The sequence below is a fragment of the Mobula hypostoma genome, chromosome 27 (assembly GCF_963921235.1).
Source record: "Mobula hypostoma chromosome 27, sMobHyp1.1, whole genome shotgun sequence".
Lineage (NCBI taxonomy): Eukaryota > Metazoa > Chordata > Chondrichthyes > Myliobatiformes > Myliobatidae > Mobula > Mobula hypostoma.
In genome coordinates, this window is record NC_086123.1 from 39,368,249 (window position 1) to 39,396,177 (window position 27,929).

The following is a 27,929-nucleotide window of genomic DNA, read 5'->3' on the forward strand; positions in this document are numbered from 1 at the left end:
TTTAGCAGACTCCTGCAATGCAGCAGTGTCCCTTTCATTTAAGTATTATTAGATTATGAGGACACGCAGTCCTCTTTTATTGTCATTTAGTAATGCATCAATTAAGAAATGATACAATATTCCTCTGGAATATTGTCCTCACTTCAACAGGAATGCTCCTTTTAAATTCCTCCAGTAAAATCAACTCTTTTAATTTATTATGCTCCCCATTCATATTTTTAGAGGAAACCCATCTCTCAAGACACACAGATTTCTCGTAGGCAAATTCCACGTAAGTTTTTCCACAGATTTCTTCAAATTTCTAAAACTTTCTCTATAAGCTTCTGGAACCAGTTCATATGCTTTCAATATATGCTGCTTCACAATATCATAATCAAGTGCTTGTTCAGCAGTTAAAGCTGTATAAACTTGTTGTGCCTTGCCTCTAATTACACTTTGTAACATCACTGGTCATTTATCTTTCTGCCACTCTAAACTCAGAACAACAATTTCAAAATGTTGGAAATACTTGTCCACTTCTGCTTCATTAAATGGAGGAAGCAAAATAACCTCTCTACTAGCAATAAACTGTTTCCTAGAACCAGAGGACTGATTTTCAATCCTTAATTTCTCCATCGCTAACTCAAACTCCCTTGTTTTATTTGGCTCTCTTTCGGCCATTTCCGCTTTAAATTTCTCAAACTTTATCTGTTCAAGATGTAACTGCATTTCCAGTGTACTCATTGGAAACCTCCCTAACACCTCATCATCAAACTTTCCCAAACTTACATAATGTTCCGCAATTTTTCTCTGAGTTACGGGCTTTGTTGTAACCTTCATAATTCCTTTAAGATCCACCTTCTAGCAATCTCCGATACATCACCCTTTCTCGCCTTCGCTAAAAACACCGGGTGTGGTGATTCCATAAAGTTGTCAATATTCATTCCTGCCGAACACCACCCACAGACCAAACAAACAAAAGAATTGGGTATTTCCCTTTTCCAAATCAGGTTGATAATTAAACAAGCACTTATGCTCAAAATTGGAACAATCCCGGACGAGCCCCCAAATTATGTCACGTAACCGGCAACAATTAATATAGAATTGAGTCAGGTTTTATAAAAACAAACAAACGTTTATTAAACTCTGCTCAAAAATAGTGAAGTATTTAAACGACTAACTTAACCGGAAGTTAACTGCTATACGGTAACTCTGCGACAGTTCTTAAAAGGGTAAATGCAAAAACAGTTCTTAAAGTGGTAAATTCAAACACAGTTCTTAGAAAGGTAAATTTGAAAGTCCGAGAGATTTATACAGTCAATTAGGAGAGACTTTTCTGACGTAAAGAATTTCCCAAAGACGTGACGTTACTGCTGATCCCAGCCGGAACCTGCCTTGTCCGCAGGATTCACAACAAAGGAAATAAAACAGTTTAAAAGAACTGACCTTTTCCTCTGGAGAATAGACACTGCTCAATCCTTCCTGCTTTAGCAGAGGATATCTCAAAATGCAGGTCACTTTTTCTTGAACGGAGATTCAATCAAGTTCGATTCTCTCCAAAACCGCCAAACGATATCAACTTTACTCGACTCGGCGAACTCCTGTACTTTGGTAAGGTCTTCACTCTCCAGTACTACTTACAATAGAAAGTAGAACTCCACTTTAAAACGAAACTGCGTCGTAAAACGAATACGCAGCATAACGGAGTATCTGATGAATTAAATAACAAACTAAACTTAAAACTCAACTGGAAAAACTAACTGCGTCACACCAGGGGTCTTCTTTATATATCTGTTGAGAACAGGCCATCACGTGACCTCACACTGGTGGGAAAATTACATCATGTGACCTCCACAAGACTATTACATCATGCTCATCAGATACTCAATTACATCATGGTCATAAGACAGTCACAAGATACCCATGAGGTATGTAACAGTACGCTGACTCATCATTCTTGCTGATGAGACCCACCACGGCAATGTCATCGTGATGATGAACGTTATGCTGTGGTTCGAGCTGTGTGTTGCATTGTAGTTGTGGGTCAGCAGAGTGAACAGCAGTGGACTGAGTACACAGCCCTGGGGGGCCTCCGTGCTCAGTGTGAGGGTGTTGGAGATGCTGCTTCCAATTCGGACTGACTGAGGTCTCCCAGTCAGGAAGTCTAGGATCCAGCTGCAGAGGGAGGTGTTCATACCCAGTAGGCTCAGCTTTCCAATTATTTTCTGAGGAATGGTTGTATTGAATGCTGAACTGAAGTCTATGAACAGCATTCGAACGTATGTGTCTTTTTTGTCCAGGTGGGTTAGGGCCAGGTGGAGGGCAATGGCAATGGCGTCGTCTGTTGAACGGTTGGGATCGTACGTGAACTGCAGGGGGTCCAGTGAGGGGGGCAGCAGGGTCTTGATGTGCCTCATGACGAGCTTCTCGAAACACTTCATGATGAAGGATGTGAGTGCAACGGGACGTAATCGTTGAGGCAGGACACTGAAGACTTCTTCGGCACTGAACCAGACACGTGATATTTCCCACTGTCACATGTGTGCACAACAGCTTATTTATAATGCAGTGCAGTCAGTGAAGATTTATAGTCTAAATACCAAGGTTCAGTGTGTAGAACACTCACTTTGGGACTCATTTTTCTGCCTTCAGATTTCAGATTCAGATTTATTTATCACATGCACATTGAAACATACAGTGAAATGCATTTGTTTATTAACAACCAACACACCCAAGGACGTGGTGGGGGCTGTCTGCAGGTGTCACCACACATTCTGGCACCAACATAGAATGTCCACAATGTTTAGCAGAACACTACTCGCAACAACAACACCAGCAGCAACTCCGTTCCCACGCCCTTCAGTACAAAAAGCTTTGTTTGAGACTCTATTGGTCCTAATGGATGCATACAAGTTATTCCAAAACTCTGTTTTGTACAATAAGCAAGTAAATATTTCCCTAGTGTCATGGGAAATATTTACAATTAAACCAACATGACTAAAATAGGTATTCTCTCCATGAATGCATTGCTATTTCTGGGTTCTAGCTGTCTGCATACTGGCTGTTGATCGTCACTGGCCCTTCAGTGATGATGGGTTTCAATTCTGAGATATGGGCTCCCTGGGATACAGAACTACCTTATGGAATTCCAACTTTACGCAAATTTTCCCATAGATCTCTAAATACGTAGAAGCAAATGATGTATGCATGAAAACAAACCTGCTAATAGTACTGTATCTGATCATAGAAGATTGGTGTACAGTTTAAAACAACACTGAATAATTTATGCAAAAAGTGGCTTGATTAGAAACATAGAAAACCTACAGCACAATACAGGCCGTTTGGCACACAAAGTTGTGCCAAACATGACCCTACCTTAGAAATTACTAGGCTTACCCATAGCCCTCTATTTTTCTAAGCTCCATGTACCTATCCAAAAGTCTCTTAAAAGACCCTATCGTATCCGCCTCCACCACCATTGCCTGCAGCCCATTCCACACACTCACCACTCTCTGAGTAAAAAACTTACCCCCGACATCTCCTCTGTACCTACTCACAAGCACGTTAAATCTGTGCCCTCCTGTGGCAGCCATTTTAGCCCTGGGAAAAAGCCTCTGACTATCCACACGATCAATGCCTCTCATCATCTTATGCACCTCTGTCAGGTCATCTCTCATTCTCCGTCGCTCCAAGGAGAAAAGGCTGAGTTCACTCAACCCGTTTTCATAAGGCATGCTCCCCAATCCAGGCAACATCCCTGTAAATCTCCTCTGCACCCTTTCTATGGTTTCCCCATCCTTCTTGTAGTGAGGTGACCAGAACTGAGCACAGTACTCCAGTGGGGTCTGACCAGGGTACTATATAGCTGCAACATTACCTCTCAGCTATGAAATTCAATTCCACGATTGATGAAGGCCAATACACCGTATGCCTTCTTAACCACAGAGTCAACATATGCAGCTGCTTTGAGCATCCTATGGACTCGGACCCCAAGATCCCTCTGATCCACCACACTGTCAAGAGTCTTACCATTAATCCTATATTCTGCCATCATATTTGACCTACCAAAATTATCCACTTCACACTTATCTGGGTTGAACTCCATCTGCCACTTCTCAGTCCAGTTTTGTATCCTATCAATGTCCCGCTGTAACCTGGACGGATTCCTGTCACAGTATGTGGACAGGCCGACCAGGGGGAATGTCATACTAGATCTAGTACTAGGTAATAAACCGGGTCAGGTCACAGATCTCTCAGTGGGTGAGCATCTGGGGGACAGTGACCACCGCTCCCTGGCCTTTAGCATTATCATGGAAAAGGATAGAATCAGAGAGGACAGGAAAATTTTTAATTGGGGAAGGGCAAATTAAGAGGCTAGAAGGCTAGAACTTGCGGGTGTGAACTGGGATGATGTTTTTGCAGGAAAATGTACTATGGACATGTGGTCGATGTTTAGAGATCTCTTGCAGGATCGGTGAGGAAGATAAAGAATGGTAGGGTGAAGGAACCATGGGTGATAAGTGAGGTGGAAAATCTAGTCAGGTGGAAGAAGGCAGCATACATGAGGTTGAGGAAGCAAGGATCAGATGGGTCTATTGAGGAATATAGGGAAGCAAGAAAGCAGCTTAAGAAGGGGCTGAGAAGAGCAAGAAGGGGGCATGAGAAGGCCTTGGCGAGTAGGGTAAAGGAAAACCCCAAGGCATTCTTCAATTATGTGAAGAAAAAAAAGATGACAGGAGTGAAGGTAGGACCGATAAGAGATAAAGGTGGGAAGATGTGCCTGGAGGCTGTGGAAGTGAGCGAGGTCCCCAATGAATACTTCTCTTCGATATTTACCAATGAGAGGGAACTAGATGATGGTGAGGACAATATGAGTGAGGTTGATGTTCTGGAACATGTTGATATCAAGGGAGAGGAGGTGTTGGAGTTGTTAAAATACAAACGTTGTACATTAGGATGGATAAGTCCCCGGGGCCTGACAGAATATTCCCCAGGCTGCTCCACGAGGCGAGGGAAGAGATGGCTGAGCCTCTGGCCAGGATCTTAATGTCCTTGTTGTCCACGGGAATGGCGTTGGAGGATTGGAGGGAGGCGAATGTTGTCCCCTTGTTCAAAAAAGGTAGTGTAGGGATAGCCCGGGTAAATATAGACCGGTTAGCCTTATGTCTGTGGTGGGAAAGCTGTTGGAAAAGATTCTTAGAGATAGGATTTATGGGCATTTAGAGAATCATGGTCTGATCAGGGACAATCAGTGTGGCTTTGTGAAGGGCAGATCGTGTCTAACAAGTCTGATAGTTCTTTGAGGAGGTGACCAGGCATATAGATGAGGGTAGTGCAGTGGATGTGATCTATATGGATTTTAGTAAGGCATTTGACAAGGTTCCACACAGTAGGCTTATTCAGAAAGTCAGAAGGCATGGGATCCAGGGAAGTTTGGCCAGGTGGATTCAGAAATGGCTTGCCTGCAGAAGGCAGAGGGTGGTGGTGGAGGGAGTACATTCAGATTGGAGGATTGTGACTAGTGGTGTCCCACAAGGATCTGTTCTGGGACCTCTACTTTTCGTGATTTTTATTAATGACCTGGATGTTGGGGTAGAAGGGTGGGTTGGCAAGTTTGCAGACGACACAAATGTTGGTGGTGTTGTCGATAGTGCAGAGTATTGTCAAAGATTGCAGAAAGACATTGATAGGATGCAGAAGTAGGCTGAGAAGTGGCAGATGGTGTTCAACCTGGAGAAGTGTGAGGTGGTACACTTTGGAAGGACAAAATCCAAGGCAGAGTACAAAGTAAATGGCAGTATACTTGGTAGTGTGGAGGAGCAGAGGGATCTGGGGGTACATGTCCACAGATCCCTGAAAGTTGCCTCACAGGTGGATAGGGTAGTTAAGAAAGCTTATGGGGTGTTAGCCTTCGTAAGTTGAGGGATAGAGTTTAAGAGTCACGATGTGATGATGCAGCTCTATAAAATTCTGGTTAGGCCACACTTGGAGTCCTGTGTCCAATTCTGGTCGCCTCGCTATAGGAAGGATGTGGAAGCATTGGAAAGGGTACAGAGGAGATTTACCAGGATGCTGCCTGGTTTAAAGAGTATGCATTATGATCAGAGATTAAGGGAGCTAGGGCTTTACTCTTTGGAGAGAAGGAGGATGAGAGGAGACATGATAGAGGTGTACAAGATAATAAGAGGAATAGATAGAGTGGATAGCCAGCGCCTCTTCCCCAGGGCACCACTGCTCAATACAAGAGGACATGGCTTTAAGGTAAGGGGTGGGAAGTTCAAGGGGGATATTAGAGGAAGGTTTTTCACTCAGAGAGTGGTTGGTGTGTGGAATGCACTGCCTGAGTCAGTGGTGAAGGCAGATACACTAATGAAGTTTAAGAGACTACTAGACAGGTATATGGAGGAACTTAAGTTGGGGACTTATATGGGAGGCAGAGTTTGAGGGTCGGCACAACATTGTGGGCCGAAGGGCCTGTACTGTGCTGTACTATTCTATGTTCTATGTTCTATTAACCTCTGACAGCCCTGCACACTATCCACAACACCCCCAATCTTTGTGTCATTAGCAAACATACTAACCCATCCCTCCACTTCCTCATCCAGGTCATTTATAAATATCAGAGTAAGGGTGCCAGAACAGATCCCTGAGGCACACCACTGGTCACCAATCTCCATGCAGAATATGACCCATCTACAACTACACTTTGCCTTCTGTGGGCAAGCCAGTTCTGGATCCACAAAGCAATGTCCCCTTGGATCCCATGCCTCCTTACTTTCTCAATAAGCCTTGCATAGGTTACCTTATCAAATGCCTTGCTGAAATCCATATATACTACATCTACTGCTCTTCCTTCATCAATTTGTTTAGTCACATCCTTAAAAAATTCCATCGGGCTCGTAAGGCACAACCTGCCCTTGGCAAAGCCATGCTGACTATTCCTAATCGTATTATACCTCTCCAAATGTTCATAAATCCTGCCTCTCAGGATCTTCTCCATCAACTTACCAATCACTGAAGTAAGACTCACTGGTCTATAATTTCCTGGGCTATCTCTACTCCCTTTCTTGAATAAGGGAACAACATCCACAACACTCCAATCCTCCAGAACCTCTCTCGTCCCCACTGATGATGCAAAGATCATTGCCAGAGGCTCAGCAATCTCCTCCCTCACCTCCCACAGTAGCCTGGGGTATATCTCATCCAGTCCTGGTGCCTTATCCAACTTGATGCTTTCCAAAAGCTCCAGCACATCCTGTTTCTTAATATCTACACGCTGAAGCTTTTCAGTCCACTGCAAGTCATCACTACAATCACCAAGATCCTTTTCCATAGTGAATACTGAAGTAAAGTATTCATTAAGTAGCTCTGCTATTTCCTCCGGTTCCATACACACTTTCCCACTGCCACACTTGATAGGTCCTATTCTTTCATGTCTTATCCTCTTGCTCTTCACATACTTGTAGAGTGCCTTGGGGTTTTCCTTAATCCTGCCCACCAAGGCCTTCTCATGGCCCCTTCTAGCTCTCCTAATTTCCTTCTTAAGCTCCTTCCTGTTAGCCTTACAATCTTCTAGATCTCTAACATTACCTAGCTCTTTGAACCTTTCGTAAGCTTTTCTTTTCTTCTTGACTAGATTTACTACAGCTTTTGTATACCACGGTTCCTGTACCCTACCATAACTTCCCTGTCTCATTGGAACGTACTTATGCAGAACTCCACTCAAATATTCCCTGAACATTTGCCACATTCTTCTGTACCTTTCCCTGAGAACATCTGTTCCCAATTTAAGCTTCCAAGTTCCTGCATGATAGCCTCATAATTCACCTTACTCCAATTAAACGTTTTTCTAGTCCTGACGAAGGGTCTTGGCCCGAAACGTTGACTGTGCCTCTTCCTATGGATGCTGTCTGGCCTGCTGCATTCCACCAGCATTTTGTGTGTGTTGCTTGTATTTCCGGCATCTGCAGATTTCCATGTGTTTGCTTTTCTAACTTGTCTGTTCCTATCTCTTTCCAGTGCTGTTGTAAAGGAGATAGAATTATGATCACTATCTCCAAAATGCTCTCCCACTGAGAGATCTGACACCTGACCAGGTTCATTTCATTTATTGTGACAAGAAACCTTCTTGAACACACCTAACAAACTCCACCCCATCTGAACCCCTTGCTCGAGGGAGATGCCAATCGATGTTTGGGAAATTAAAATCTTCCACCACGACAACTGTTATTAATACACCTTTCCAGGATTTGTTTCCCTATCTGCTCCTCGATATCTCTGTTACTATTGGGCGGCCTATAAAAAACATCCAGTAGAGTTATTGACACCTTCCTGTTCCTAACCTCCACCCACAGAGACTCTGTAAACAATCCCTCCATGACATCCACCTTTTCTGCAGCCATGATACTATCTCTGATCAACAGTGCCACGCCCTCACCTCTTTTGCCTCCCTCTCTGTCCTTTCTGAAACATCTAAATCCTGGCACTTGAAGTAACGATTCCTGTCCCTGAGCCATCCAAGTCTCTGTAATGGCCACCACATCATATCTCCAAGTACTGATCCACGCTCTAAGCTCATCCACTTTGTTCACAATACTCCTTGCGTTAAAATAGACACATCTCAAACCGTCGGTCTGAGCGCGTTCCTTCTCTATCACCTGCCTATCCTCCCTCACACACTGCCTCCAAGCTTTCTCTGTTTGTGAGCCTACCACCTCTTCCCCAGTCCCTTCAGTTCGGTTCCCACCCCCAAACAATTCTAGTTTAAATTTCCCCCAGTAGCCTTAGCAAACCTCCCCACCAGGATATTGGTCCCCCTGGGATTCAAGTGCAACCTGTCCTTTTTGTACAGGTCACACTTGCCCCAAAAGAGGCAGGTGTGATTAAAAATAAATGTCTGACTAGAACTTTGTTGCCTCTGCCGGTTCCTTTATGATCAAATCTGCAATGACTGACTGGCTGCAAGCAATTCAGCTATTGTTGTTATTTCTGTCACCTATTTATTTTCCCTTACTGAGAAACTGTTTCTGACTTACAGAGTTCTCCAGAATGGAACCCTTGGGTAATCTGAGGAGTACCCAGATTCCCTTCCTGATAGTATATTCATCATGACTGCAGTAGTTCAAGACTTACCTTTACAGGGTAATTAGGGATGGTCAATAATGGCAGCTGTCCGAACCACCAAAAAACAAATATAAAAACAAATTACACAAGTGGCTGCACTCTTTGTATTATATCTTATTGGCTATAAAATATCTCGTGATGTCCTGGAGTTATGCGTCCTTCTTAACACACACAAAATTCTGGAGGAACTCAGAAGGTCAGGCAGCATCTACGAAATAAACAGTTGATCTTTTGAGCTGAGACCCTTAATTTCAGATGAAGGGTCTCAGCCCAAACATCGACCATTCATTCCTCTCTATAGATGCTGCCTGACCTGCTGCGTTCCTCCAGCATCTCTGTGTGTTACTCAAGATTTCCAGTAATTGAGTTGGAATAGTCTTGAGTTTATATGACCTTGTTTTTGTTTTGGAGATACCAGTCAGAATGTACAGTAAAATCTATATTTTGGACAGTTCACCAATTGGTAGCAACTAGCCTTTGTTATTTTGTCCCTATTTCAAATTTTCTGTATTTTGTTTCAGTATGATTGAGAATCCTTTTCTGAGAGTAGTGCCAGCATAAACACAGAACAGGAATCAGCCCTTTGGCCCATCATGTTTTTGCTAACCACAAAGGTAATTTAATTAATCCCATCTGCCTACACATGATCCATATCCCTCTGTTCTTGTTCTGGTCATGTACCTGCCCAAAGACACATGGGTTAGTAGATTAATGGGTCACATGGATGTAATTGAGTGGCATGGGCTCATTGTGCTAGAAAGGCCTGATACTGCCTTGTATCTCTAAATAAATAAATAATAAACAAACAAGCAGACAGAAAAAAATGAATAGATAAAGAAATAAATGCCTCTTACACACTGCAAATATTAAACACGCAATCCCAGATACAGAGCATTTCTCTATTACAATGCATCCTGAGAAAACAGAAGTCACCAATTTCACAAAGATCATCACTGTTGAGTTGAATTTTCCTTTGACTAAGTAATGAAAAGGGTTGATGTGTTGCAGGGTGCCTATGCTATGGAATTAATGAGAAACTGTGATATCGGAGTACCTCTTGTATTTTTCAGTGTTTCCTAACAAGACTGACTTTTCAGCGGCCTTCACTTGATGGAAAAGACGCAGTGACATACAGACCTTCAGTCCCTCCTGGAACTTATGGAGTCTGATACGCCTGTTCTCCTCTAATTCAAAAGCGCCCAAGAAATGCTCCAACTTCAGCTGATTCTCCTTCATGTATTCCTTCAGTCTTGTCAGGGGATCAACCTGTAACAAGGAGCATGTTAATCAGCAAGAAATCAGCAGAAAAGTGGTGTGTTTCCTCCACACCTGATTGTGGTGGGACATCTATTTTCAGATGCTAATTTCCTCTTTTTAAAATTTCTGGTCAATTTTCCATCCTTGCAGCGCTGATGAGGAGTCTTTGACCCAAAAGGTTAACTCCTGTTTCTCTTTCCACAGATGCTGCCTGTCCTGCTGAGTATTTCCAGCATTTTCTCTCCTGAACTTCCTGGGAACCAATTCGATTGGCAGTGTAGGACCAATAGCCTACAAGAGTCTCGAACAATATAGTTAGCTCTTTGCAGGTTACAAGTGTAACTATTTTGCATGCTTAAACTATACAGTAATGCTTAAGGTGGTAGCACTCTTTCTTCTGCATTTAAGCACTGCACGTTCAAGTCCTACTCCAAAGACACAGGTTTTCAACTCCAGACTGAAACTGCAGTGCCGTGCTCTGACAGTACTACACAGTCAAATAATGTTGGCCTTTGGATAAGATATTAAACTACTTTGGATAAGATATTAAACTGAGGCCTCCCTCCGGGTAGGTGTAAAAGAACCTGTGAGTGATTTGAGCCCCTAGTGATCCCATTCCTGGAATGGAATGGCTGCTCTGTTTAGGAGCAGCTAGAGAGAACATTGTTGCCAGCAACATTCACATCCAATGAATAAATAAGAAAAGAAAAGAAAGTAGTTCATTGATTATGAAGTACTCTGGGATGTCTCTAGGTTGTGAAATTCACTGAATACAAATACAAGCCTTTATTATAATAGTTGTTTTTGCTGTTATTATTTGTTCTACTGTCCAATCTATCCCCAAAAAGTATGCGCTTATGAGGAGAGGAACTAAACGAAAAATCTTCAATTGAAATACATTAAGATGTACTCGGGATGGTGATGCAGGAACCTATGAGAACCTATACTTCTTATGAAAGGAGGGATGGAAAATTAAATATTTACTTTAATCAACTTCCACTTTATTGCCGCATTGGGGATGAGAAGCGCTAATGCATTGCAGATTTAAACTTTACCAAATTTTCTAGGTAGATGGTAGGTAAATGACCAGACATTTGTAGGTTAATAATCTGGAAATGATTTAATGCAGAGCAGGGCTAGGAATCACCAAATGACATTGGGTGGGGGCAGGTGTTGATAGGTATATTCAGGGATATTCTGTGTATGAGAATAATACATACAGTTCTTCTTGAATATATTTTAGTTCATATTACCAAAAGAACCTACTACAACATACAATAAGAGACAACTGGATTATACAGTAGGAAAGATTACACAATTAAAAACACAAAGTTTTCTGTCAGACATAAAACAAGAATAAATATTTACCTTGGACCTTGGTATTTTGAACTGATCAAGATTCCTCTCATGTTTTATTTCCAGATCTGGAGCCTGTTCTTTCATGCTATTGAACAAGTCCTCAAAATCATTATCAACTCTGATATCCTGAAGAGAAACACAAAGAATCATTGCCATGGTGCTGTGTGTTGCTGGGAAGACACAAGTTGCAGAATTCAGGGAGGTTAGGTCATTTCGTCCTAAACTCATCAGGAGCATATGGGTATCACTCTGAATCCTGGCATTTCTATGCAAGTCAAATGTAGAATATTAAAACCTTGCATGGATTATGTGATGGAGAAGTGAGCCTTAAATGAGCCTTTGATATAGTGTTAGTAAACTTTTCCTCATGCTTTATAGAGGTGTCATAAGGAAGTGGCTGGGAATGGATCCAAGTGCAAAACACAGACACTGAAATACTCGGGACAGGACTAGGATACAGGGTGAGGGCAAGGACATGGACACGAAAACCGGGAACCCGGAACAGGACTGGACAAGAGAGCTAGGAGCCTGGGTTTGGACTCCGAGCCAGAGACTGGACAAGGACCCAGTACCTGGGTCTTGGCTCTGGCTCGGACCCCAGAACTAGGCAAGGACGAGGCTTGGCTGGCAGGCAGGATGAGGTTGGAGTCTAGAGACTTGAGGTGAGGCTTGGCAGGAGGCAGGAGGCTTCAGGCGAGGCTTGGCAGGAGGCAGGAGACTGGAGTCTTCAGGCTTGAGGCTAGAGATGAGGCATGGCTTGGCAGGAGGCTAGAGGCCAGAGACTTGTGGCGAGGCTTGGCAGGAGGCTAGAGACTTGAGGTGAGGCTTGGCAGGAGGCAGGAGGCTTCAGGCGAGGCTTGATAGGAGGAAGGAGACTGGAGTCTTCAGGCTTGAGGCTAGAGATGAGGCATGGCTTGGCAGGAGGCAGGAGGCTAGAGACTTGAGGCGAGGCTTGGCAGGAGGCAGGAGGCTGGAGACTTGAGGCTTGAGGCTAGAGGCCAGAGACTTGAGGCGAGGCTTGGCAGGAGGCAGGAGGCTGGAGACTTGAGGCTTGAGGCTAGAGGCCAGAGACTTGAGGCGAGGCTTGGCAGGAGGCAGGAGGCTGGAGTCTTCAGGCTTGAGGCTAGAGGCTAGAGGCTAGAGATGAGACTTGGCAGGAGGCAGGAGGCTGGAGTCTTCAGGATTGAGGGTAGGCAGGAGGCTGGAGTCTTCAGGATTGAGGCTAGGCAGGAGGCTGGAGTCTTCAGGCTTGAGGCTAGAGACTTGAGGTGAGGCTTGGCAGGAGGCTGGAGGCTAGAGACGAGGCAAAGCTTGGCAGGAGGCAGAAGGCTAGAGTCTTCAGGCTTGAGGCTAGGCAGGAAGCTGGAGTCTTCAGGCTTGACGCTAGGCAGGCTCCTCCTGGGCAGAGCGCAGTTCACCGGGGCAGGGCGCGGATCTCCACCCGATGGAGGCAAGGGACAGGAAGGGAGCTAGGTACGGGGTGGCTCCAGGACAAGACAGCAAGACAAGGCAGGGCTTCAGGCATTGCAAGGTGAAACAAGAACTTCAGGAGAGGCGAGAGTTACTGGCAAGGCTTCAGGCGAGGAAACAGAAGGCAGAGGAAGGGATACAAGGAGTAAGGACAAGAACAATCCAGCAGCCACATCCTGGTCTCTGAAGGTATTTATGCAGCCAGCCCCCATGAGCATCAGCTGCCTCAATTAGAGCTCAACAAGAACAGAAACAGGGGAGACAGGAAAACCTGGAGCAAGGGTCGATGGACCGGACCGTGAACCGGAATACAGACTTCACGGTCCGGACCATGACAAGAGGCAACTTTTGGCATGACTACTGCATTACCATATTAAAAATCAATGAGATATGCATGAACTACCTGAATGAAAAAATGCAATTACAGCTAGGGAACATCTGTAATGTTCACACATTATCTTTGATTCATGCAGTAAGTACTTGAGGAGTAAATTGAGAACTTAACAACTCATAAACAAAAATAATGAGTATATTGAGGGAAAACAATGACCTAGAAATTCCCAAGTGTTGCAAGGTAAAACAGAGTTGAGAAGGGGATCCGCTAGGATTTGCACAGGACTGTGGGGAAGTGAGTTCTCTGTGCATAAGACGGACACAAAAGTCTGTAGAAGTAAGGCCCTTGACAAGGTGCCACACATTAGGCTGCTTAACAAGCTACAAACCCATGGTAGTTGCTTGGGCTTGCCAGGAAAGATTCTAGCATGGATAAAGCAGAGGCTGATTGCTAGGAGGCAAAGAGTGGGAATAAGGGGAAGCTTTTCTGGTTGGCTGCCGGTGATTAGTGATGTTACACAGGAGCCTGTGTTGGGACTGATTCTTTTTACGTTATATGTGTAACACCCTGGGAAAGGTTTCACTGCTGACATAATGGTTTTTCTGTAGAAACAGTGTTTTGGTTATGGCTAGAGATAACAGTTGCTTTGGAATATGACCTGGGTCTTTTTGTTCGGCGTGAGATGAAGAGAGAAGACGCTGGAGAGAACCGGTCGTAGGATACGACCCGGTGGGGAGATCGTGATTCACTGGAGCCGGACGGTAAGATCGACCGAGGATTGGTGAATTGAGCTCCAACTGCTGCACATTTGACTGTTTAGTTATAATGGGCCCTTTGTTTTTTTTCTTTTCTTTACTAACTCTTTAGTAAAGATTCCTAAATATAATTCCTTTAATCGTATGTAGTGTGCTGTCTGCTGTTTCTTGGCACTGATTTGTAACAGGGTTGCAAATTACACAGCATCCACACAAACCGGGGTTTGGGGTGGGAGAGCCGTCTCGATCTCACGAGTTTGGCGGGACTGGAGTGCGTCTTCCCTAGACTTACGCAGCCAAGGAAACCAGCAGAGTTTCATTTGTGGGAGTATTGTTCCAGATTGATTTTGTTGGTTGTTGTGTGATTGCCCTGAGCATTGATCCAGTGGGTTGTTTAAGTCTGTGTAAAGTGATTAAGATACGTGGCTATGGACGTTGCAGGGATTGAGTGATGGTGTGAATCCACAGGGTTACCAGTAGCAAATGCATGTGTATTGAGTGGGGTAGGCATTTGTAGTCCCAATGAATTGTTAATTTGGACTTTAAGTACCGTTAAAGCATTAGGAACAGTTATGATCCTGGAGCAGAGGCTTGAGAAAATGGCGGGCAAAAATTTTGTTTTAGTTCAGACTAGCGCTGATGTAACAGCAGTGGAACTGTTTGGTACTATTGGGGCCTCAGGAAAGGGGGGTGCCATGGGCACCCAGAATTCTTTCTGGGAGGAGAGGAGTCAAGGTGAGCGTGCTGAATTGGAAGCTGAGTTTCCCGTAGTTGGGGGAGACTAAAGACAAGTTGCTCTTGTTTCTGCGGAGCGAGGGGAAGGAGTGGTCTGATTTGGAAGGTTTAATAAGTCCTCCAGCGAGGGGTGAGCATTCTGAGTTGATAGCAGCCCTTACCTCCCAGGCGAATAAATGGCAAAATGCCCAGTTCTCATAGGCTCAGCATGTTCTCGGGAATGAAGCCCACCCCTAAAGGGGAAGAGGACTATGAGACTTGGGCAGAACAGACCTCTTAGAAACTGGATGAGTGCCAGTGTTCTGATGACGTGAAAAGACAGTAACTGTTAGAGAGTCTGAGGGGGCTGGCTACTGACGTAGTGAGATCCTTAAATTCACAGAACCCCTTTGCTACCTCTGTGGGCTACATGCAAGCACTAGAAATGTTTTTCACGTGACGGGAAGTCCAACGGAGCTTCAGAACATGTTTCAGGAGAAGGGGGAGAAACTTCCCGCCTGCATCTTTTGGCTAGAGGCAGCTGAATTGCTTGCGGTGTAGGGGGGCCATTCAAACGGCTGAGGTGAATCAGTCAAGAATGGACCAAGTGACGAAAGGCACCCAGTCACAGGACCTGTTTGCTCGGGGCCTCCGAATGTCTTGTAAGACGTGCCCTCCTCCCTTGTTTGACGAGCTGATCAGAGAAGTAGGAGAGGAGGAGAATGCGACAGAGGCACGGGAGGCCTTCATCAGCAGGGTACAGTCCTCGGTAGTGGTCCCCTTGGATGAAGTGACTACTGATTGCCCACCCCAGGGAGTGGTAAAGGAGCTTGTGGCAGAGTTTAGGACTGAAATGTCCCGGTGGTTATCAGCGGGTGCAACCACCCCACACGATAAAGCCGACAGGGAGTCGGACTCCTTGAGGGGACGGACTAATCAGAGGGCTGCAAGTGAACGGGGTTCCCACAAGAAGGGAAGTGATCGGTATTGTCTTTTATAACTGTGGTGAAGAGGGACGCTTCAGGTGGGAGTGTGAAGGACAGGAAAACCCTCGAAGAGTGAGCCCCCGGGTACCTAAACGGAGAGACCTAGTGAGGGAGTGGTCTGGTGACTTGGGGGAAAATGTCCCGAGCAATATATCAAGCAACACCATAAAGCAAAAAAAAACCTATTCCCGAAGGCTGAGTGGGGCCAAGCTCCAGTGTATCACTACGAATTGAGGGCATTTATGCTGGAGCCAAACTTGACAGCGGCTCTCAGGTTACTCTGGTGTACCGTTCGCTTTACAACTGGTATTTGACGCATTTACCATTGACGCCCCTCAGTGCGCTAGAGATCTGGGTTAGCTGAGGCCCTTGATACATTAGTGTTGGTTTGCCCAGACCTGATCGAGAAGGGCAAAATTTCAATTCTTGTGGGGTCAAATACTCCTATTGTGAGGAGGCTAGTGGGAGCCTGCAAGAAGAAAGTTGGAGAGAGCTTTTGAAAACATTGTCCATTCACCCTGTGTTCCGAGCTGCTTTTGAGGAAGGACGTGGCCGCACTGAGCTGGATGATGAGCATAAATGAGCATAAACGAGGGACTGTGTGGTACACTCAGTCCAAACCTGTCTGGGGAAGTAGTTAGAGTGACGGGAAACTCCAAATTTCCCAGAATGCCTGATGCCGAGACCCTCTTAGTGGATGCTCCGGAAGACCACAAAGTGGAGTCATGCTTACCTGCTGGGGTACTGCAGAAACCCTTGATTGTACAAGTTAACAGGATGACAATGAGTGTCAAGAACACCTCAGACAGGGAGGTCCACCCTTAGATGGGGGATGCCAATGACGCACCTTTTTCCGGTGACAGTAATGTCTAGTGTCCCTGTGAGAGTAGCCACTGAGAAGCTCTCTCCAATAAAGGGAAAGTTGACTGCTGAGTCATACAACTTTGGGGTCTCCCCGATACCTGGAGGTTGGAAGAAGAGGTTGATAGAGAAGATGTTGATCTGGAAGATTTCTTTGCGACTGACAAGTTTGATGTGGTTTGTTCTAAGACAGAGGACAGCACATTCAGAGAAAGGTTGCAGCAACTGTCGCCTGCAGATGTGGTAGACTTTGGCAGCATCTGCGGAAGTTGAAGTAAGCTGGGATCATCCCTGAGTCCAGAAGCCCTTATGCATCTCCAATAGTGGTGCCCAGGGAGAAGAATGGGAAGGTATGGATATGTGTGGACTATCAGACTCTGAACAGGTGTACAGTCCCTGACCTGTATGTGGTCCCGAGAACTGAGGACACACTGGCCTGCCTGTGTGGTGCAAAGTGGTTCGGTGTGCTGGACTTGAGGAGTGGGTATTATCTGAACTCCATGAGTGAGGCTGACAAAGAGAAGACAGCATTCATATATCCACTAGGATTCTTCCAGTTTGAAAGGCTATCCCTGGGCATATCAGGAATCTCGGCAACTTTTCTGTGTGTCATGGAGAAAACAGTGGGGGACGTGAACTTGCTTGAGGTATTGGTGTACCTGGATGACCTCTTAGTGTTTGGGTCCACCTTGGAGGAACATGAAGCGAGGCTCCCGAAGGTGTTGGGCCACCTGAAAGTCGAAAGGTTAAAATTTTACTTGGACAAGTGCTAGTTCTGCAAGACATCTGTCAACTATGTTGGGCAATAGTTTCATGGGATGGATTAGCTATGGATCCGTCTAAGATAGAGGTGGTGATCATGTGGCCAAACAACAGACTGTGAGTACCTTGTGCTCATTCCTTCGATTCTGAGGGTACTAATGGAGGTTCGTGAAGGACGACTCTAAAGTGAGTCACCCTTTAAATCAGCTCCTGTGCAGCTACCCTCCCTTGAGGAAGAAAGGGAGGACAGAAGGAGAGGATGGTAAAGATTATCTTAACCTTTCAGAGTCTCTTGGAGTGAGATGGGATGAGAAATGTGAAAAGGCCTTCCAGTTGCTGAAGAAGCTGCTGATAAAAGCGCATGTGCTGGGTTTGCAGACCCCCGGTTGCCATAGGTATTGCATACAGATGCCAGCAGAGAGGGCTTAGGGGGTGTTCTGTATCAGGATCAGGGCACAGGGTTGAGACCTGTTGCGTTTGTCAGCTGGTGTTACCAGGTTTGGATATGGCCCAAATGTGGAGTGAGAGACACTGAAGCAGGTTGAAAGTTCACAAACTTTAATGTGAACAGTGTTAAAGCGAAAATAAACAATAAACGCTAGACCAAATAGGGCAGTTAACTAAAACTCTCAAATGGGAAACGAAGCCTACACTAGCGCTGAAAAAGAATTCTAAACATTAAACGAATACTGCTAGTCTTCAGAATCAGTTGACTCGAAAGTCCAATTTCTCAGGGCTAGCCAAAAGCAAACAGGCAGCAAAGTGTTGCTGTGCTCTGTCCAAGTCTTGACAAGCACTACGATGGAGTTAAATACTATCACGATTAAGTAATAATTAGCTGATACGTGCAAATTCACAAGCGCAATTGCCATATCTACTGCTCTGCCGAATCCATGGTTGCGACAGCTGGAGTCTGTCACCCTTTGACCGAAACTACCCCATGCACAAATTGGAGTTCCTGGCATTGAAATGGGCTGTGGTGGATAAGCTAAGTAACTATGTATATGGTGCTAAGTTTGATGAAAGGGTGGACAACAATCCATTAACATATCCTGACCTTGGCGAAATTGAATGCCAGTGGCTGGTGGCATTGTCTGCCTATGATTTAGACATAGACATAGACATAGACATAGACATAGACATAGACATAGACATAGACATAGACATAGACATAGACATAGACATAGACATACTTTATTAATCCCCAGGGAAAGTGAGTTTTTTTACAGCTGCACCAACCAAGAATAGAGCATAAATATAGCAATACAAAAGCCACAAACAATCAAACAACAATATGCAAACTATGCCAGATAGAAATAAGTCCTGGACCAGCCTATTGCCTCAGGGTGTTTGACCCTCCACGGGAGGAGCTGCAAAGTTCGATGGCAGGAAAAACCTCCCATGACGCCCAGTGTTGTATCTCAGTGGAATATAGCCGGAGTCCAACAGCAAAAAGTTCAATATCTATCCATCTATCTATGTCTATTCTGGCCATTTGGGGGTTGAAAAGATCTATGGATTGCTCAGTGACAATAGACAATAGACAATAGGTGCAGGAGTAGGCCATTCGGCCCCTCAAGCCAGCACCCCCATTCACTGTGACTATGGCTGATCATCCACAATCAGTACCCCGTTCCTGCCTTCTCCCCATATCCCTTGACTCCACTATCTTTAAGAGCTCTATCTAACTCTTTCCTGAAAGCATCCAGAGAATTGGCTTCCACTGCCTTCTGAGGCAGAGCACTCCACAGATCCACAACTCTCTGGGTGAAAAAGTTTTTCCTCAACTCCATTCTAAATGGCCTACCCCTTATTCTTAAACTGTGGCCTCTGGTTGTGGACTCCCTCAACATCGGGAACATGCTTCCTGCTTCCAGCATGTCCAATCCTTTAATAATCTTACAGGTTTCAATCAGGTCCCCTCCCATCCTTCTAAATTCCAGTGTATACAAGTCCAGTCGCTCCAATCTTTCCACATATGACAGTCCCGCCATGCCGGGAATTAACCTCATGAACCTATGCTGCACTCCCTCAATAGCAAGAATGTCCTTCCTCAAATTTGGAGACCAAAACTGCACACAATACTCCAGGTGTGGTCTTACCAGGGCCCTGTACAACTGCAGAAGGATCTCTTTGCTCTTATACTCAACTTCCCTTGTTATGAAGGCCAACATGCCATTAGCTTTCTTCACTGCCTGCTGTACCTGCATGCTTACTTTCAATGACTGATGAACAAGGACACCTAGATCTCGTTGTACTCCCCTTTTCCTAACTTGACACCATTCAGATAGTAATCTGCCTTCCTGTTCTTGCCACCAAAGTGGATAACTTCACATTTATCCACATTAAACTGCACCTGCCATGCATCTGCCCACTCACCCAGCCTGTCCAAGTCACCCTGCATTCTCATAACATCTTCCTCACATTTCACACTGCCACCCAGCGTTGTGTCATCTGCAAATTTGCTAATGCTACTTTTAATCTCTTCATTTAAATCATTAATGTATATTGTAAATAGCTGCGGTCCCAGAACCGAGCCTTGCAGTACCCCACTAGTCACTGCCTGCCATTCTGAAAGGGACCTGTTAATCCCTACTCTTTGTTTCCTGTCTGCCAACCAATTTTCTATCCATGTCAGTACCCTACTCCCAATATCATGTGCTTCAATTTTGCCCACTAATCTCCTATGTGGGACCTTATCAAAGGCTTTCTGAAAGTCCAGGTACACTATATCCACTGGCTCTCCCTTGTCCATTTTGATAGTTACACCCTCAAAAAATTCCAGAAGATTAGTCAAGCATGATTTCCCCTGCGTAAATCCATTCTGACTCAGACCGATCCTGTTACTGCTATCCAGTGATCGGTTCTACTGGCCCCAAATGAAACTGGCGGTTGAAGAGTACTGCAAGTCATGCAATTAATGTATACGGAGAAGGACGCTGCCTACGAGGGCCACTCCGCTATCCCACTTGCAGAATGCAGGGCCACTTGATCTGGTATGTATGGATTTCCTATCATTAGAGCCTGATGCCAGCAACATGGCGACTGTCTTGGTTATTATGCATTACTATACCAGATATGCGCAAGCCTTCCCTACCAAGGATCAGAGGGCGTCCACCATGGCCAAAGTGTTATGGGAGAAGTATTTTATTTATTGTGAGCTCCCCAGGGGGATACATAGCGATCAGGGATGGGATTTCGAGAGTAGGTTCATAAATGAGTTACTGAGCATGCTTGGAGTCAAGAAGTCGAGGACCAGGCCTTATCACCTGCAGGGTGATCCCCAGCCCGTGAGCTTCAATCGGACCTTGCTAGATGTGCTGGGATCCTTGGAGATCAGTGAAAAGAACAAGTGGAGTCAACATATTGGACATCAGGTCCACTGCTACACCTGTACACAGAATGAAGCTACTGGGTACTCGCCATATTATCTGTTGTTTATGCACAAGGCGAGGTTGCCCGTTGACCTCTGGTATGGAACTGGTGGGGAAGATCTACAACAGAAGACTTATCTGAAGTATGTGTCTGATATGAGAATGGAGCTGAAAAAGGCTTATGAATTAGCTGAGGTCTCAGCGACCAAGCAGAATCAAGGAAATAACAGGAGGTATGATCAAAAGATTAGGTTCTCTCAAATGATGCCTGGAACTAAAGCCTCATGAAGAATTTGGGGCTACCTGGGAAGCATTAGTTGGCTGACCACTGGCCGACTATGCCTTATGTAGTGGAGAGTCAAATGCCAAATGTATTAGTTTTCTGGGTGAAACCAGAGGATGGGAATGAGCCTGTCAAGTTTCTCCATCGGAACCACCTTCTACATCTGGGAAAAGATGAATGTGTTGACCCAGAGCCTGACCTGGACCCTACACCTAGTAAGAGGACTCTACAGCGATGGTGGGGAACCGAAGGATCAGCAGTAAGAAGGATTATACCGGACCCCACCTCTGAATATGATACAGACTCGGAGGAAGAGGAAATGGGGGTGTGGTATATGCTGCCCTTCTCAAACTCCCCAATAATTGATGAAGAGATTCCCAACCCTTCTCACACTGAGGTGAGTGAAATGGGGAGATCTACCAATGGACAGGCAGGTTAGATGGCAGGAGGCTGAACCCTAAAGTAACTGGGCATGAAGGCGAGCCTAGCCAAATGACAAGGGGACCTGATTGTCCGGAGGCACGAGTAATGGACAGACAGGAGCCTCTCCAGGTAGACAGGAAAGTAACTGAGCATGAGGCCGAGCTCAGCCAAGTGACGAGGGGACCTGATTTGTCAGGAGGTACGAGTAATGGACAGGAAAGAGCCCAGGGAGTGTCCAAAGCTGAAGAAATAGATGATGGGTAAGGAGGTCCCAAAGAGTCAGGAAACCCATGGATACTGGCCTATGTTGCACCTGGGGAACAGAGTGTGGCACCTATGCCCTTGGTGAGCTATGTCACTGCCATTTACACCTGGTTTGGACTTTGTGCTTTGTATAAAGGGATGACAAATTATCTCAATGTCACGAGAACATGACTAATTTTGATGGGGGGAGAGTGTAACACCATGGGAAAGGTTTCACTGCTAACATAATGGTCTTTCTGTAGAAGCAGTGCTTGGGTTATGGTTAGAGATAACGGATGCTTTGGAATGTGACCTGGGTGTGAGATGAAGAGAGAAGACACTGGAGAGAACTGGTCGTAGGGTACGACCGGTGGGGAAATCATGATTCACTGGAGTCAAGCCCCGAGATTGATTGAGGATCAGTGATTGAGCTCCAACTGGTGCACATTTGACTGTTCAATTACAATTGGCCCTTTTTGTTTTACCTTTTCTTTACTAACCCTTTAGTTAAGATTCATAACTACAATTCCTTTAATTGTATGCAGTGTGCTGTCTCTTGTTTCTTTTGTACTGAGTTATAGCAGAGTTGCAAATTACACAGCGTCCACACACACTGGGGTTTGGGGTGGGAGAGCCGTCTCAATCTCACTGGTTTGGCGAGACTGGAGTGCACCTTCCCTAGACTTACGCAGCCAAGGAAACCAGGGGGTTTCATATGTCAATGATCTGGATGATAGAATTGATGCCTTTGTTGTAGAGTTTGCAGGCAATATGAAGATTGGTGGAGGGGCAGGTAGTTTTGAGGAAATAGATAGATAGATAGATGGAAAGATAGATAGATACTTTATTGATACCAAAGGAAATTAGTGTCACAGTACCATTACAAGTGCCCAGGTATACAAATACAGTATACAAATATTAGAAGAGAAGAAAGAATTAAAAATAGGGCATCTCAAACAGTCCAGCAGGAGGGGTCATCACTTCCCCGGCCATAGGTTGACTCATAGGTGAGCCTAATGGCTGAGGGTAAGAATGACCTTATATAGTGCTCTTTGGGGCAGTGCAGTTGTCTTAGTCTTTACAAAAAAGTGCTCCTCTGTTCAGCCAAGGTGATAAACTGAAAGGAATAGGTAGGATGGATGTGGACAGGATGTTTCCTCTGGTGGGGTTACCCAGAACTAGAGGGCACAGACTCAAAATTGAGGGGTGGCCTTTTCGAACAGAGGTAAGGAGGAATTTTTTTTTAGCTAGAGTAGTGAATGTGTGGAATGCTCTGCCACAGACTGAGGTGGAGGCCAAGTCCATGACTATATTTTAGGCAAAAGATGTTAGTTTCTTAATTGGTCAGGACATCAAAGGATATGGCGAGAAGGCAGGTGTATGGGGTTGAGTGGGATTCAGGATCAGCCATGATGGAATGGCAAAGCAGACTCGATGGGCTGAATGGCCTAATTCTGTTCATATATCTTATAGTCTATGGTCTTATGCAGAGTGTGAGAAACAATGTCCAGAATTGCCAGAATTTTCTGTAGGGTCCTTTGTTCTACCACAGCCTCCAGTATGTCCAGTTTGACTCCTATAACAGAGCCAGGCTTTCTAATCAGTTTATTGAGCCTGTTGGCATCACCCGTGTTGAAGCCACTGCCCAAACACACTACTGGATAGAAGATTGTACTGGCGACAACAGACTGAGAGACATGTGAAAGAGAGGCCTGCATACTCCAGAGGACCTCAGTCTCTTCAGGAAGTAGAGGTGACTCTGGCCCTTCTTGTACACAGCCTCTGTGTTGGTGCTCCACTCAAGTCTGTCATCCAGGTGCACACCAGGTACTTGTAAGGAGGCTACAGAAGGACTTAGACAGATTGGAATGGGCAAAGAAGTGGCAAATGGAATACAGCATCAGGAAGAGTATGGTCATGCATTTTGGTGGAAGAAATGAAAGGGTTGACTATTTTCAAACGGAGAGAAAATACAAAAATCTGAGGCCCAAAAGGATTTGGGAGCCCTTGTGCAGAGTTCCCTAAAGGTTCATTTGCAGGTTGAGTCTGTGATGAGGAAGGCAAATGTGATGTTAATATTCATATCAAGAGGATGAGAATGTAAAAGAAACAATGTAATGTTGAGATTTACAAAGCGCTGGTGAGGCCTCAATATTGTGTACAGCTTTGGGCCCCTTATATCAGAAGGGATGTGCTGAAACAGGAAAGGGTGGAAAGGAGGTTCACAAATTTGATTCCAGGGTTAAACGGCTTGTCATAGGAAGAGCATTTGACGGCTCTGAACCTGTATTCACTGGAATTTAGAAGAATGAGGGGTGACCTAAGAGAAAACTACAGAATGGTGAAAGGCCTTGATAGAGTGGATGTGGGGAGGATGTTTCCTATGGTAGGAGTGTCTGGGACCAGAGGACACAGCCTCAAAATAAAGGGATGTCCTTTTAGAACAGAGATGAGGAGGAATTTCTTTAATCAGGGAGTGGTGAATCTGTGGACTTTGTTACCACATGCAGCCGTGGAGGCCAAGTGTTTCTGTATATTTAAGGCAGAGGTTGATAGATACTTAATTGGTCAGGGCATGAAGGGATACAGGAGGGCACACAAAAGATTGGGACTAAGAGGAAAAATGGATCAGCCATGAGGAAATAACATGAGGAAATGAGGAAATAAATGACTCGATGGGCCAAATGACCTAATTCTGTTCCTATATATTCTGGTCTTATGGTCTAATATGGCATCACCTTCATTCTTACAGAGGAGGAGCTGTTTGCTGTCTTGAGGCAAATTAGGGTGAATAAATCCCAAGGGCCTGACAAGGTGTTCCTCTGGACCCTGCGAGAGGCAAGTGCAGAAATAGCCAGGGCCCTAGCAGAGATATTCAAAGATTCAGAGTGCATTTAGTATCAAAGAATGTATAAATGATACACCTTGAGATTTGCTTGCTTACAAAGCAAGAAATTGGAGAACCATAACCACTGTGCAGACAAAGAGGGAAAGAAACATATACACACACTATGCAAATAATAGAAGCGAACGACAACATTCCAAACCAGACCGAGTCCTCAGGTCTGCTCCTCAGAGCAGCCAGGGTAGGACCAAGCCTCAATCTCAGTTCATTATACCAGTGTGGCAAAAAAAAGCCGCAAAACTTTCAGAGACAACAACCACTGGTTCAGTTCACCCAGCCTCATCGCTGCTGAGAAATATTAGCAATGCGGGAGAGCGAGTGAAATCATCCTTATGATATATAAATCATCCTTAGCAACAGGTGAGGTGTCAGAGGACAGAAAGATAGCCAGTGTTGCTCTGCTGTTTAACAAAGGCTCTAAAAATAAACCAGGAAATTGTAGGCCAGTATGGCTGACATTAGTTGTAGGAAAGTTATTGAGAGTTATTCTAAGGGACTGGATATACAGTATAAATATTTGGATAGACATGGACTGATTAAGTCAGCATGGCTTCATGTGTGGTAGGCTGTGTCTAACCAGTCTCACAGAGATTTTTGAGGAAGTTACCAGGAAGGTTGCTGAAGGAAAGGCAGTGGATGTTGTCTACAAAGCATTTGACATGGTCCCACCTGGGAGCAACACACACAAACTGCTGGAGGAATTCAGCAGGTCAGGGAGTATCTAGGAAAAGAGTACAGTCAACATTTCGGGCTTAAACCCTTCAGTCCTGGCCTGTTGAGTTCCTCCAGCATTTTGTGTATGTTGCTCGGATTTCCAGCATCTGCAGATTTTCTCTTGTTTGTGATTGGAGATTGGTCAGGAAGGTTCAGTCACTCTGCATTCAAAATGACGTAGTAAATTGGATTAGGTATTGGCTTTGCAGGAGAAGCCAGAGTGGTAATAGATGCTTGCATCTCTGACTGGAGGCCTGTGACTAGTGGTGTCCACAGGGATCGGTGCTGGGTCCATTGCTGTTTGTCATCTATATCGATGATCTAGATGATAATGTGGTTAAATGGATCAGCAAATTTGCAGATGATACCAAGATTGGGGGTGTAGTGGACAGTGAGGAAGACTATCATGGCTTGCAGTGGGATCTGTATCAGCTGGAAAAATCAGCGCGTGCGCAGCCCTCCGGTGAAAATGATATCGTATCCGTTAAATAGGGGCCATGGACAATTCTGATTTGATGGAGTCAGCCGTGAAAGCACAGAGGAACATCTGGAAAAATTTCTAAAACGCTCGTTCGCTGCTGTCGTTACTGCGTGGTCGGGAACCTTTCGGAGGGAAGGCCTCAAAATCCCCGGCCTTGCCTGCTGTTGGCGACCGAGAAGGAGGTCGAATCGCTCGGATAGAGATGGCGCTCAGTACTCGGTGTTGGAGAGCTGATCAGAACTCGAAGTTTTCGGATGACTCAGAGTTGGACCGTGGTCAGGTATGGCAGGGAGAGTTTTTCTTCCTTCTCCTGTCTGCGTGAGATGTGGGACATTTGAGAGACTTTGAACTTTTACTGTGCTCATGGACTTCTTCATCAAGTTATGGTATTGTTGCACTGTTGTAACTATATGTTATAATTATGTGGTTTTGTTAGTTTTTTTCAGTCTTGGTCTGTCCTGTGTTTTGTGATATCACACCAGAGGAAATATTGTATCATTTCTTAATGCATACATTACTAAATGACAATGAAAGAGGACTGCGTGTCTTCATAATCTAAATGGGCTGAACACTGGCAGATTGAATTTAATGCAGACAACTGCAAAATACACACACACACACACACAAAACTCAGGAACACAGCTGGGGTTAGGCAACACCTATGGAGAGGACAACTAGGCTTTTTGGCCCAAAACCACAATGTTATGTTAAAGTTGTATAAGCCGTTGGTGATGCCTGATTTGGAGTATTGTGTGCAGTTTTGGTCACCTACCTACAGGAAAAATGTAAATAAGGTTGAAAGAGTTCAGAGAAAATTTACAAGGATGTTGCCGGGTTTGGGAGGACCTCGAAAGAATTCATAAGGAAAGAATGAATAGGTTTGGACTTTATTCCTTGGAATGTAGAAGATTGAGAGGAGATTTGATAGAGGTTTACAAAATTATGAGGGGTATAGATACAGTAAATTCCAAATAGGCTTTTTCCACTGAGGTTGGGTGGGACTACAACTAGAGGTCATGGATTAAGGGTGAAAGGTTCAAAGTTTAAGGGAAACATGAGAGGAAACTTTTTCACTCAGAGGATTGTGCGAGTGTGAAATGAGCTGCCAGCATAAGTGGTGCTTGCAGGCCCAATTTCAATGTTTAAGAGAAGTTTAGATAGGTACGTATGTGGATGGTAGGGATATGGAGGGCTATGATCCCAGTGCATGTCGATGGCAGTAAGCAAATGAAATGGTTCGGCATGGACTAGATCGGCCGAAGGGCCTGTTTCTGTCCTGTACTTTTCTATGCAAGGAATGCAAGGAAAGCATCACAAATTCTTGTCCATCTGGATAATTAAACATAATGAGCGTGCATTACTGTGAAATGTGCCAACTCACATCTCAATTTCCTTCCATGCCTGCAGTTCTTAAAGTTACATTGATCAATTGTAACTGTAACTTCTGTGGTGGAGGCAATTTGAAGTTTTGCCTTCATGTTGAGGGGCAAAGTTGAGAGTGAATATCACATGTCTCCACTGAACGATGAGACAGATGTCATTGGAAGTAGGCACCCCAGGGAGTAATCTGATTGATTAAGTCAGTGAAAATATCAGGATTATTGCAGATGATTTGATGATCATCTTCTGTAGCAGACTGTCTGACAGAGGCAAAAGGACAGGCCCTTCCTCTGACACATGGGGAAGGCCTTTTCCTTCCCAGTTGCACATTGACGTGGCTTCTGAAGTGCATATGAATGCATTACTGTGCAACAATGGCATCAAATCAAATAGAGGATTAGAAAACTACAGCACAGAAACAGGCCCTTTGGCCCATCTACTCCATGCTGAACCATTTAAACTACCTATTCTCATCGACCAGCAAAAGGATCATTGTCCTCCATACAAATATCAATCATGTACCTAT

The 27,929-nt window shown here is 44.8% G+C and overlaps 1 protein-coding gene across 1 annotated transcript in view; it reads right to left on the reverse strand.

Annotated features, from left to right (window-relative positions):
- Positions 1 to 27,929, reverse strand: part of lrrc74b (leucine rich repeat containing 74B) — a gene marked incomplete at its 5' end in the record, with an annotated part of 145,369 nt that overhangs the window by 26,348 nt on the left and 91,092 nt on the right. Inside the window, 2 exons of the mRNA XM_063034369.1 lie at positions 10,240 to 10,368; positions 11,728 to 11,844. Of these exons, the coding sequence (XP_062890439.1) occupies positions 10,240 to 10,368; positions 11,728 to 11,844 (246 nt within the window). The remainder of the gene's footprint in view (positions 1 to 10,239; positions 10,369 to 11,727; positions 11,845 to 27,929) is intronic.